The sequence below is a fragment of the Harmonia axyridis genome, chromosome 4 (genome assembly GCF_914767665.1).
Source record: "Harmonia axyridis chromosome 4, icHarAxyr1.1, whole genome shotgun sequence".
Taxonomy (NCBI): Eukaryota; Metazoa; Arthropoda; class Insecta; order Coleoptera; family Coccinellidae; genus Harmonia; species Harmonia axyridis.
In genome coordinates, this window is record NC_059504.1 from 33,273,665 (window position 1) to 33,286,801 (window position 13,137).

The 13,137-nt window shown below is 34.2% G+C and overlaps 1 protein-coding gene and 3 long non-coding RNA genes across 8 annotated transcripts in view; 2 read left to right on the forward strand and 2 right to left on the reverse strand.

The window, feature by feature from the left end:
- The window catches only part of LOC123678926 (bifunctional heparan sulfate N-deacetylase/N-sulfotransferase), a 36,122-nt gene extending 34,330 nt beyond the window's left edge, over positions 1–1,792 (reverse strand). The window contains exons 1-5 of one of the 2 annotated variants that reach the window (XM_045616199.1): positions 1,671–1,792; positions 1,021–1,517; positions 767–961; positions 379–631; positions 56–221 (exon numbers count right to left, since the gene is read on the reverse strand). In XM_045616199.1, coding sequence (XP_045472155.1) covers positions 56–221; positions 379–631; positions 767–961; positions 1,021–1,211 — 805 coding nt within the window. In that variant the 5' untranslated portion in view covers positions 1,212–1,517; positions 1,671–1,792. Of the gene's footprint in view, positions 1–55; positions 222–378; positions 632–766; positions 962–1,020; positions 1,518–1,599 lie in introns of both variants that reach the window. The other variant, XM_045616198.1, reaches the window with a different exon arrangement.
- A 96-nt stretch (positions 1,793–1,888) lies between these two features.
- On the forward strand, positions 1,889–3,623 carry LOC123678928. 4 transcript variants are annotated; one of them, XR_006747317.1, is made up of 5 exons: positions 1,889–1,903; positions 1,991–2,495; positions 2,553–3,038; positions 3,098–3,270; positions 3,330–3,623. It is a non-coding gene; the product is annotated as an uncharacterized LOC123678928 (long non-coding RNA). The 4 variants fall into 4 exon arrangements; XR_006747316.1 differs by lacking the exon at positions 1,889–1,903 and having other exon boundaries at positions 2,120–2,495; positions 2,553–2,709; positions 2,910–3,038; XR_006747318.1 differs by lacking the exon at positions 1,889–1,903 and having other exon boundaries at positions 2,148–2,495; positions 2,553–2,819; positions 2,910–3,038.
- Positions 3,333–4,617, reverse strand: LOC123678929. Its single transcript, XR_006747320.1, has 2 exons — positions 4,013–4,617; positions 3,333–3,754 (listed from the first exon to the last, which is right to left on the reverse strand). It is a non-coding gene; the product is annotated as an uncharacterized LOC123678929 (long non-coding RNA).
- A 42-nt stretch (positions 4,618–4,659) lies between these two features.
- On the forward strand, positions 4,660–8,137 carry LOC123678930. The gene is made up of 2 exons (XR_006747321.1): positions 4,660–5,269; positions 5,399–8,137. It is a non-coding gene; the product is annotated as an uncharacterized LOC123678930 (long non-coding RNA).
- The last annotated feature ends 5,000 nt before the right edge of the window (positions 8,138–13,137 follow it).

Sequence of the window (13,137 nt, forward strand, 5' to 3'; positions counted from 1 at the left end):
AAATGATGATTGTTTTCGTCTAATGGCAATCGCCTAATGAATGTTCATTAATTACCTTCTGTTGGTTTAAAATAATCATTTTTATGTGCCCACTCCAATGGTTCATAAGTTGAATGGTTGGCTTGAAATACTGTCCAATCATTGCCTGGTAGTTCCCCCCAAGCAGTTTCACCAGCTCGTGTCAATCTCAATATCTGCGATGATGGATTGAGGGCAGCATCCTAAAAAATTAACTGCTCTCAAATATTCAAATTGAATAATATAATTAAAATTAGAATTAGAAAAATATTTTTTTTATTTGACGTATTCTCAATAAAAATAATAAATTTCAATTTGATATGAAAAAGGTATTTTCTTATTCAATATTAAAATACTCACTTTTAATCTTAAATTGGTATGAATGAAAAGTGGGAATCCTTTAAGTTGAGATCCTACATAAGTCTCTTCATTTGGAGGAATAAATCCTATTATTCCTACTAGGTATTCTCGACAATATTTATCTAGTAATTCTCTGTTCCAGTTATCCATTTCTAAATATTTACTGAAGTTCTCAAAGACGATTACACCATATCGACCTTTATCCAAGTTTGTTAATACCGGTAAACTTTTTCCTGCTACCTCTACCTTATACCTAAGAAGTAAATTATAAATGAGAAAACACTCAATTGAAAAAAAATTCCACTCTAGGACAAGTGATAAGCAAGAACAAGAATATAAATATTTAAAAACATTGTAATAATCACTAAAATTTGAGTATAATACTAACTTGATACGAGTATGAACTAATAATTCGGCAATTTCTCTGCCTAATTTGGAAAATGCTGTCTCCACAAATACTAAGACTTTTGGATAGCTTCGAAGCTGTGCTTCTGTCTTATGACCATGATCTTTAAGTATTCTTGGTCCATTCATTAGTCCACATCTTATATTAGGTTCTGGACGAGTGCTCTTTTGAATGAAACTAAAAATCAAAAGTATGTATTAATCTCCACAAAACTTTATATTAATTGAATAACTTACTGAGCCAAATATGGTGTATTTATACGTTTCCAATACAAAACCATCAGTATGATACTAATGAGTATAACAGCAAACACACATTTTTTTAATGTAGCATGTTTTAGAATCCATCCAGTTCTTTTCTTTCTTCGATTTCTTGTCACAATCTCATATATTTTATTGATATATCTATTAATTCTCCTATCACCCATTTTAATTGATAAAAAGTTTAAGAACCTAACTAGTAATATTGACTTAAATTTGAGAAATCCAAAGCTGATGTTTGATCAGTTGCTTCAGTATGACTTGAATATAAAATTTTGGAATGTCGACTAAAGTAAAGGCAATTTTTTTACTATCTCAGTTTATCAATAATTCTCCATTTACTGTGCTTCCAGATTTCAATATCACGAACTGTATTTCCCATCTTTGACTAACAGCTTATAGAGGGTAACGTAAAGTGGACTCAGAGAGCAGCATTTTAAAATCATAACGTTCGAATTCTTCTGTCAATATACCTAGAAATAATAATAAACATAACTAATATGAAATGTGAAGCCTACTTCAGAATGAAACTGCAGATATTCATGTAAAACGTACCTGTAAAATAATAGTGGTGCTCAATGAATACATGCTGAAGATTATTTCTGATAGATATCAGATAATCATACCTTCAGATTTCAATTAACTCCAAAAGGATCCGTAAATAATCACATCATTCAATTATTAGTACTTTTAATTTTTTATAACTCTCTTACAAAATTGCAACCACAGAATTTATGTTAAATGTCAAAATTGATAACCCTTAACGTCAGATTGTTGACATTTTTTTTTGAGTGAAAAGCAACGCTTTATGTTGAAATGAATTATGTTTTTTTGAATAAACTTGCAACAATCATAATTGGTAAGAGAGGTATAATTTAAAAACATTGAATTCCTTTCAAAGGTAATCTTACATTTTGTAATACGCATGCGTTGATTGTGATTATAGTCCATCCCGGGAGGATAAGCTAAAACGGACCAAATATTTGGACCCGATCGATGATTCGGGTTTCTTCGTGAATCGGCTGTGTCGTACATCCTCGAGTTCCCGAGGATCTGCAACTAAAATCATTACTTGACACTTGTCAACTGTCATGAATAGACACAGTGACAATACATTTGCCTCTATTACTATTTGGGTATATTCGAATTTTTCAAGTGAAAAAGTGTTGAAAAGCAATTTTTATTGCTTAATTCATACAAATATATTGGTTAATGAGGAAGAACAAATTTTACCCAAATTCCTAAATTATCTGAAAAAGTGAGCAGAATTTGGCAGATTGTTTCTAACGAAACTAATCATGGATATTTTTAAGTCATTACTTTCAAAACCAACAGAGAATAATGATGTGGCCTATTGTTAAAGAATATGAGCAGGTATTCATACAAATATGGCGATAGAGAGCTTGAATAAATATCCGAAATCTAATAAAATAGAAGGAAAAGAAAATAAGGTATTATACATAATTCTATTCTTGCAATTATCAATTTACGAGTATTCATTGTTTTAGAGTTGACAAGCTATCAGATTTGTTGGAAGAAATAGTTGATGAGAAGATGTGGATGAAAATTATGAGAAATGAAAGACCCAACTTCAACAACTATCAACAAAAAATTTCTGTAGAATCTCATAAAAAAGCAGAAACAATGAAAGACTTAATAGAGGAGGTCTGTATATGATGATAAATATTATAATACACAATTTATATCATCATGTGATCCAGATTGTGGTTTAGGGTATTGTAGTCATTGTTAAATATGCTTGCACAAATATAAATGTGAGTGTTCCACTAATAGCATCAAAGTTATATTGTGCAAGCATTTGCATACTGTTACTATGTTCGGACAAAGAATAAATTCTGTTTAAGATGACGACAACAATTTAGAAATTAATGTGCCATCAACAAGTTAACTATAATGAAGATGTGGGACATTTTATAGATGAAACCATTTCTAGTTCACAAAATTTCACATCTATAAGCAATGACACAGAAAATGTAAGTTAAAGCAAGCTCAATTCAAGTTTTTGTATAATTCATTATTTCAACTGTTTTAGGATTTGCTGAAATGTGTAAAACAATTGAAGACTCTCAATGCAGAAGGAAAGAGGAGATTATCTGCAACTATCAATGGAAAATTTTCCAAACATAGGGTCAATGCTAAGAAGAACTAACATCTAAGAAGTGAAAATTGAGAAGCAAATCTATTTCCCAAGAAAAAAAATGAATAGTATGCATCTTCTATGAAAATGACTTTTCTCTAAATTCATATTCTTTTTTCATTTTTAGCAGAGACTACCAGAACTTCATAGCAAATAATTTAGAACATTGAAATGAGATTGACAAAAAAATCGAGGTAATAAATTCTAACTGAACCAGCATGTTACACATATAAGAGACGTACAATGTTCAAATGTGGATAGAAGAACCAGTCAATATCAAAATAAAATATGACATACATCCTTAACATAAATTAATGAAATTAATTATAATTAATATATTATATAATAATATAATATAATTATACATATATAATTTTGAACAACTGTAAGTTTTCTTACAATAAACTACTTCCTGTATTGATTATACGATTTAATTTCCCATAACTCAATGAAAGTGTATTCTCAACTGTATTGAACAGCCAAAATTCTCTATGCTGTAAAGAATTTGATACAGATTTTATTATATTTCCATTATATGCATTATATCCTAATCTGAAAATAAAATTACCTCATTAGCATTTTTAGTAATGGAGCATCTGCCCAGTAATATCGTTAAACTATTCAGTATATTATTATAGAGTGCAAGAAAACCTAAAAATTAACAATTTGGATTTCTTATTAAAAAAAAGAAATATTTAATTCATATTTATTATGATACAAGTGACAAAATTAGTCCTCCAATTTTTTTATCAATCATATACTTATTATTGTCCAAGTGTTTACTTAACCATAATCACTGAATGATATTACCCTTCTGTATTGAAACCCCAAGAGAAATCTTTTTTGAGATTCATGAGTGGTTTCTGAATGATCTATATATAATAGTATAAGGGATGCTAAAATCTGAAATAATATTTTTCTTGCCCTGATCCTTCACATAACACATTGATTTAAATTTTGAAATTATTATCAAGGTGAAATGTCAAACTAATCCTAATATGAAACAAGCTAGTACTACTTTTAAAAATCCATTTCTAGATGTTTCAATGTAATTTCTTAAAGTTCAATCCATTATTACCAACAATTAATTTCTTAATTCGCATAAAATAATTAAGAAGCTTTAATTTGAATACTTATTCATAGTAACAAAAGGGCACTTTCAATTCAATCTCATCATACAAAATTCTCTTTCATATTATCAAATCACATTAATTGATCAACCTACAAATAAATATAATAATAATAAACAACTTCTATCATATTCGCATCAATGGTCACTTTAGTTCTATGTTGTGTAGCCTTTAGAAGAGTTTCCTTGGAAATTTTTGCAGTCTTTCCCTTATTGGCCCTAGTTCAGTTCTGTAGTGTGTTTATATTCAAAAATTGGTCTGCAGAAGATTTTGTATATTTTTGTAGCTGTTGATATAATAATACCAAATTTCATCTACAAAGAAAGCTCAATTAAAGACGAATTTTGGAAAATTCTACATATATACTGTTTCATTCCACTTTGCAATTAAAATGGGAAACAACAGAGATGTAAATTTTGTTGTTGTTTGGAACAAAAATAACATCAACGTCCAAATCGTATTTGAAGGGAATTCTCGGCATTCTCGCGCATGACAGTTACTTTTCATTTAGGATCTTTGGGAGTACCCGTAACTCATGAGCTTCGGGTCCAAATATTTGGTCCGTTTTAGCGTATCCTCATCCCGGGTGCGTATTGGCATTGTTTACTATGCTGCAACGCATACGTGGTCTCTACACAAGGTCTATAGATTTAGTTTTTTTTTTTAGATTTTATAGATTTAATCTATAGACTTTGACCCAGACATATCTTACCTGACATAGTAACTATTGTATTATGGATACGCGCCCATTCTCGAGGCATTGTTTACCGCGTTGCAGTCCCAACCATGTTCAAATTTACTGCCTTTCGCAATTTTGCAATCGGCGTTCATAAAAATAACTATAATATACTATCGGAAAAAATCGTTTATTAAACTACACTAAAATGAAAAAGAATAATACATAGTAAATAATACTAATACACAAAAAATAACAATAGTAAGTATCACTGAAAAGAGTTTATAAATCATTTAGAATATCGTCATAATTTTCTCGAATCTCTTCAATGGAATTTGAATACAGAATTCTTCTAAATAATAACATAATATGTCTCCTATCATCTTTTAGAATACCATGATGTCTATCCCATAACCATCTCCACATAGCCTGGCAAACATGAAAGACGCAAAGAGTCTACGGGATTCGGGAAAAACATTTTTTAATGCATTTCGTTCGGCAGTGGAGTCGTCAGTCATAAATATTATTGGAAAGCCAAAACCTCCAAAACTATCCTTTGGTAAGGTGTCACGTAATAATTGAAATGATGCCGTGTAATTTTCCTCCGATTGTTCAGTATGCAGAATGCAGGCCAGAGGTACTGCACCAACTTTAGTAGCCCCAAAAAAGAACGGAATTTGTTTGGTCGCATGAACCACTGGAGTCTACAAAAACTATCTCATGACTAAATAAGTGGTTATGGACTCTCATCATAATTGGTGTTAAAACAATTATGATTAATGGATTTTCCCGAATAATGACGGTGATACCCATTTCGGAATATAACTTCTGTTTTTTTTTAACGCAGCTATAACATCTGAATGTTCACGACCACCGAAGTGTTCCTCTATAAAAAAATCACAAAAAATACAAATTTTGTATGTTTACTCCCAAAAACTATACAAACCTCCATTTATAGTACATTTGCTTTACTTGTCGCTCAGTTGGATTGATCTGTGCATTTGCAAGGACAACTGGGATTTCACTTTCATCATTTTCATTTTCCAATTTTATTTCATGATATCCTCTTGCTGCAGAGGGTGTCATACCATCTTCAAAATATTTGAAAAATACTTCTTGGGTTTCAGGTGACATTCACAAATAACTGTATTATTATTATTATTATTTATTGAAAATAAGAGAAGAGGCAAAAGCCTATACATTTCAGGTACAAATAAATTCAAAGAAATACATTGCTAGTGTGCGAGGAGTTAAAAACAATACAATTAAAAAGAGAAGGCAGGAAGAGAAAAAAGCAAACAAATTAACATTGGAAATCAAGATACAGACAAGTGATGATCAAGACGGTTTTTGAAAGTGTTTATTGACGGGGCGCATACAACTTCGCTAGGCAGTGCGTTCCAAACGTGGAACGCACGATTAGAGAAAAAATGCTCTCGAACGGTACACTTGAAATTTTCGCGGTAGAGCTTAAGATGATGACCACGCCGTCCCGCACAAACAATCCACTCATATCACAACCGAAAAGATGGCAGACCAAACAAACTGAGTCTCCCCTCGTACGTTGGACGCATGATACCGAATGGAATCCCTGAGGCACGCCACTACCTACTGCGAAACTACGGGAAGTAACGTCAGCCACCCTCACCTGAAACTGGCGATCATGAACAAAAGACTCGATCCATCGCAGGAGTCCACTCCTGACACCAAAATGTTTCGAGCTTGTGGAGAAGTCTTCTATGCGGCACACGATAAAATGCACGCGAGAAATCTAAATATGCAACATCCATCGGGATATTACGATCCACTGATTTAGTCCATTCATCAATACACCTCAGCAAGGCGGTTATGACTGATCTCTTCGGGAGAAAACCATGCTGATCGCCATGAATAATGCTGTTTTGTTCAAAGAACGATAATAGCCTCGAACTGACCAACCGCTCGGCAATCTTACCAATAATAGGAAGCAGGCTTATGGGTCTATAATTTGAAGTATCAAACTTGTCCCCTTTCGTATACACTGGAGTCACCTTGGCACATTTCCATACTGTAGGCAGCTTCATAGAATCAAAAGAAATATTAAGTCTGGCGATAGGATCAGTTAGAGACTCAACACAGTTTTCTAGGATGCTAGCAGGAATGTTGTCAGGACCTGGTGCAGAGGTGGGGTCAAGTGATCTTAGAATGTCATTAATTTCTGTGGGATTAAAGCTGATACGATCGAGAGTCTGGTGGCATCACGTATTTGAAGAATTTCCTTCGATTTTTTGAGCACGCCAAATTAGTCTCAAACCTGTCCTTCGCCGCCTTGATGGATGCAGATAATTGGTTAGAATAACTTCTATGAGCGTCATAGTTGGACCGTGATCTATCACGTAAGTACCTCTGTCAAAGACTCTTCTTGCAGCGGATTCGATCTATAAATTCACCATTGAGCCATGGTTTGGAAGGTATGCTTCGAGTAATGTAGAATGTGGTGTTGTTATCTACATTCGCGTTGAGAATTGACACAAAGGAATCCCAGGCGGAGTCAGCATCAATGCCAGAGTGAAGAACCTGATCCCAATCTATCGACAACATGTAATAAACCCCATCTTTGGGGGTATATATGTGTCAATGGAAGAGCGGCTTTCCACTGACTAAAAATTAAAAAGATATGATGTTATTGTGGGTTCGGCCCGTCGCACTAGGGACAGGTCTTTTTGTTGATTTTTCTTTCTTGGGGACAGGAATATATTTCCAGGTTAATCAAACTCAATTGATTCTTTAAAATCAAATATAATAAAGCAAAAACTAGAGTTACAATATTCAAAAATTTGTACTATTTGACTCAACGGCCAAAACTTTCAATACAGACAAATCTATCTCAAATGATCCACTAATTATTCATTGAACATTGAATTTGGGAGAATCAGGACTACTCAATAAGACGAAAATAAAAAGAAACCCAAAAGATCGTTAAACTGTTACTTGCCCTTATCCCACGAGGCTAGGTTGGTATACCTAGTTTTAATAAACTCCTTTTCAACTTTTCACACGAGACGTGTAATTCTTTTTTATTCACTTCACCCCCGAATCACGCACTCAAAGTTAATCTATTTCTTTATCAAAACAAAATTGAAACTTTATCGAAAACCCCTATATTTCTACTTCTGAGTCTGACCTAACTCGTATTTCTTAGAGTAAAACAATTTCTTCTTTCTTAAATACTTGAAGTTCCTTGAACTAAATCATCTACGGAATTTTCCCAAAAAAAAAAAATAGAACTCTAATCTTCAAAAAAATTGCTTTGCTCTAAGTCCGGTTTCGCGACCGACGTACTATTCCCGTTACTATTGACTTCCCTGAGTCCCCGATCGATACTGCCTAATTTTTCTAATCCATTTTCCCAATTAATCTCTTACAGAGGGGCTTAGTTGAGGGAATTAAAAGCAATTTCATGTTATTTACCAAATATTTTTTCAAAGAATTATTCCGTTCAAATATATAAGATCATCATAACTGCGTATTGAACCTTCAAAGACAAATTTAAAAACCGTGTTGACCATTGACCACTCAATTTATGTGGCATTAATGATCAATATACTTGAGATACAGAACAAAGAAAGTGCTGAAGGATCTAATTATGAATTATCAACAATTCGAACCTCTCACACTGCGTAGAATTTGGTTCGATTTAATTTGGAAGGTATTACCAATTTCCCATTTATTACAAACAAACTCTGGTTCAGAGAGCGGTGATCAATAATTTTTTCCTTCTCTTACTACAAGTGGTCTTCGGGTGGCATATAAACTGTATACTAGCTGTTATAACTGCGTGGTCCGATCTCCCGACTGGATCATGAAGAGTGATCCCATTAATTAAGGCATCATCATCCGTCAGCAAGAGGTCCAGTGTAGATGGAGTCTGGCCAGGTACGAATCTGGTGGGGCTGTTAACAAGCTGAGATAGACCTGTATCGCCCAGCACAGAAAGGAATTTTCCAGCCGGTGAGCCCCCTGGTGGAGGAATAGTAACTGGCCAAGTGAGCTCTCCAAGTATGCCTCCACTACATTTATTTTATGCGAATGATTATAGTTTATCTGAAACAAAGTATTGTTATCCGAGAAGACAGTCGGCAGCATCGCTATTTCGAAAATATTGAAATAAACAGTACGGCAACACCGCACGTACGCTTTAAGTTGTGTCGCATTTATTTTATTCTCTAAAATCTTATTAGGCGGAGATATTTATTATTACCTATATGCTAAGAAAACAGCACACAAAATTCCACCCGAACAAACATATAGGTATATACATTACAAGTTTATAAAAGCTTTCAATAATAACTCCATGGTATTCCAATAATAGGTTTCATTTTGATATAAAAAAACGAGTATTTTTTGTTGTTTATTTTATTGTAAAGGGGAAAGTATGCAATAATAATGGAAAACGATATCAGCCAAATAGCCGCCACAGCTACGCTTGCAGCACAATATCCTTCTCATGAAATTGTCCATTGCCAATTCGCACATTTGCCGATGGATGTCCTCGATAACTTCACGAATTCCATCTTTAAGGTTTTGAATGATTGTGGAGCAAAGGCATGGACCTTATTTTTCACGAAGCCCCAAAAAAAGTATGCGGTATTATTAAATCACGAGATCTCAGTGACCAATGGTGTTCAACTCTTCGAAAAATAACATAGCCAGGAAACTTTTCTTGCAAAATTGCGATGTTTTCGTTGCTTATGTGGCACGTAGCGCCGTCTTGTTGAAAATAAAGGTCGTCCACATCAATATCTTCCAATTCCAGCCATAAAAAATCATGAATCATGGCCTAATTCCAAAAATCGACGAACCTGGGTTTTCGTCAACACTACGGGCTACAACAGCAATATATTCAGTTGTTCTTGAGCGACGCACAAGATTTCGATTTTTCACATAACTAACTTGTCCCAACAGCTCAAATTTTTATACACCAGTTTCACTATTGCCGGCGGAGAAGGTGCTTCACGATGACCCAAATGGACTTTAGTTTTGCGAACCCCGAATGCAAAATTTTCACCATTTTTATAGTATTTCAATGCGTTGCTGAAGCGTGTATCGTTCCATTTTAGTAATGGCTCAGTTTTTACTTGTCAAATGTCGAAAAATGACAGCTGCCCAAATAGTGGGCTATTCGAAATGAAACGTCTTATTGGAAAACCCTCCATTATACATTTTAGAATAATCTAAACTAAAGAAAGTACTTACTTGTATATGTACAGTTCCTCTCTTAATAAAGGACCATTCCTTAACCGCTATATAGCGGTTTTTTTTAATATAATCGTAATAGTTGCGTTGCAATTTTTATTACGTTGCCTGGTATCATCGCGTTTCCTTTCCTTCACTTTGTCGAAACTAAGATGCATAGAATACTATGCATCTTAGTCGAAACTATTATACTGACATTTGAAAGTTTTTTTTTAATTATACCTTTGTACGTTTGGAGACACGGGCGTAGCCAGGTTTCAGTTTCGGGGGGGGGGTTTACATATTATAAAAAAAATCTTATGTTTTTATTTTTCAAGTTAGTTTTGAGAGAAAAAAAGCATTTTCAAAATCACTTTTTGAAATTTAGTTTATTTCTTTACATCGATTCCTATAAATATATTTAGGAAAAAAATACCGTCGTAGTATTTATACAACAGAGTACTCAAATTCAAATTTATGAGCAGAAAGTTTATATGCAAAAAACCGGTAAAAAATGATAGTTATCACCTTTTTTTTTTGGATTTTTTTCAATGTTTTATCATGAAATTTTCGTGGCAAACTTCAGATTCGAATTCTGTACCCCAGAAACAGAGATAATAAATCGAAGAAATTAAAACTACCCCATCAACTGAGTTTTAGCAGAGATAGATATAATACGCCAATTTTGAACTATCGTTTCAGCCAGGTTTTTCGGACAAAAAACTTTATGAAAGAAAACGTCAGAAGATAAATTTTTTTTTGTATTTTTTTTTATGTTCCGTCACAGAATTTTGGTGCTAAACCTCAAATTCGGATTCAGACCCAAAAAAATAAAGGGTGTTTTTTTTAGAGCTATAGAACTTCAAATTGCAATAAAACAACGATAGATTATTCGATTGATATGAATTTTATTTATCCGCAAGATAATCTTGTGGCATTACATTTTGAATATAATTTCTGGCATATGACCGACAAGGCTGGCTCGGATGTGGTCCAATCTGAACGTCCAATTTTCGATGACTTTTCCAACATTTGTGGCCGTATATCGGCAATAACACGGCAAATGGTCAAGGGTTTGTGGCTTATCCGCAAAGACCAATGACTTCACATAGCCCTACAGAAAGTAGTCTAGCGGTGTTGAATCACAAGATCTTGGAGGCCAATTGGTCCAAAACGTGAAATTAGGCGGTCACCAAACGTGTCTTCCAATAAATCAATTGTGGCACGAGCTGTGTGACATGTTGCGCCGTCTTGTTGGAACCACAGCTCCTGGACATCATGGTTGTTCAATTCAGGAATGAAAAAGTTAGTAATCATGGCTCTATACCGATCTCCATTGACTGTAACGTTCTGGCCATCATCGTTTTTGAAGAAGTACGGACCAATGATTCCACCAGCCCATAAAGCGCACCAAACAGTCAGTTTTTCTGGATGTAACGGTGTTTCGACATACACTTGAGGATAAGCTTCACTCCAAATGCGGCAGTTCTGTTTGTTGACGTAGCCATTCAACCAGAAGTGCGCTTCATCGCTTATGGACGTAGTGCGCGATACGTATTCCCCACAGAACCATTATTTTCGAAATAAAATTGCACTATTTTCAAGCGTTGTTCAGGCGTGAGTCTATTCATGATGAATTGCCAAACCAAACTGAGAATAAATCACTTGACAGCTGTTAAATCGGTCGCCATCTTGAACAGTAATGCCAACTTAAAGTTATATACCTCGAAAAAAAACACCCGTTACATACGATCGAAAAAATCAAACTAACCCATAACTTTCCTTTGAAGGGCACATGTGAGCACAAATTGACTGAATTACGTAGAGGTAATTTAATTCAAATTTCACATTAAAAATTAATTGAACTGAGAGTGATAATTTCATTCACTTTTTACAAATTCCATTTAAAAATATTTTCGAGATTTTGAAAAAAAAAAAGTTTTTTTGACATCTTTAACATTTCGGGGGGGGTTTGATAGTGGGGACAACATCCTGATGGCAGGCAGTGTAATAATTGATTGCCTTCCTTGAGCTAATTTTCAAATCTTTCACCCTCTCGTACCACATATGGAGTTCCCCAATGGCAGCGATGTCACCAATTTGAATATCTTCCTGATAGAAATTCAGGAGCTTTTTAAAACTTTCTTCCTGTGTTCTGGTGACTTCAGCATTACTGGTAGAGGTCGGCATAAGACACTCAAAACTTTTCAGTACGTCTTGATGTTTCAGAAAGCGACTATTCAATTCACTTAAAAAGTGATCTAAAAATGGCAAAAATAGGGATATCCTAAAGTATGATTGAGGATTGTCGGTTTCAATGTTGCACCTAAGAGTTTGTCGTCTAGTTCTTCTTGGGGCTTTTATTGAGGTACTGACTGAGTAATTCAGCCATAGTCTCTGAAGCGTTAAATATGGTTGCGAATTCTTCTTCAGCATTGATTCTGATTTTTTCTATCGTCCCTTTTAGATTAGTCACCATGTTCATAGCATTTAAAAGATCGATATGTTCATGCTGCAAAAATCGAGCAAGGGGTAAACTTAAGGAAAATACTCTAGCCATCACTTGCAAACCGATTATAAAGGATGAACTCTGAAGTGCACATAAAAGCTGCGATGCCATCGACGCTGATTCTACATCCTTCCACTGTGAAACTTCTTCAATAGCCTCCTGGACAGCAGGTAACATTTCTTGAAGTAGTAATATTGAATCATGGCGCTCAACCCACCTAGTTGGACAGAGTTTTTTTTAGACGAGTAGATTTGGCTTCAGGGAACAGTTTATCAATTGCTCTTGTAATAACCTCCATTCTTTTTGGGGTGTTAAAAAGCACACATAGTTTTGTTGCAGTCCCACAGCAATTTCTGATCTCAGAAATTGAACATGATGCACTTATAGCAAGGTTTAAGCTATGGGA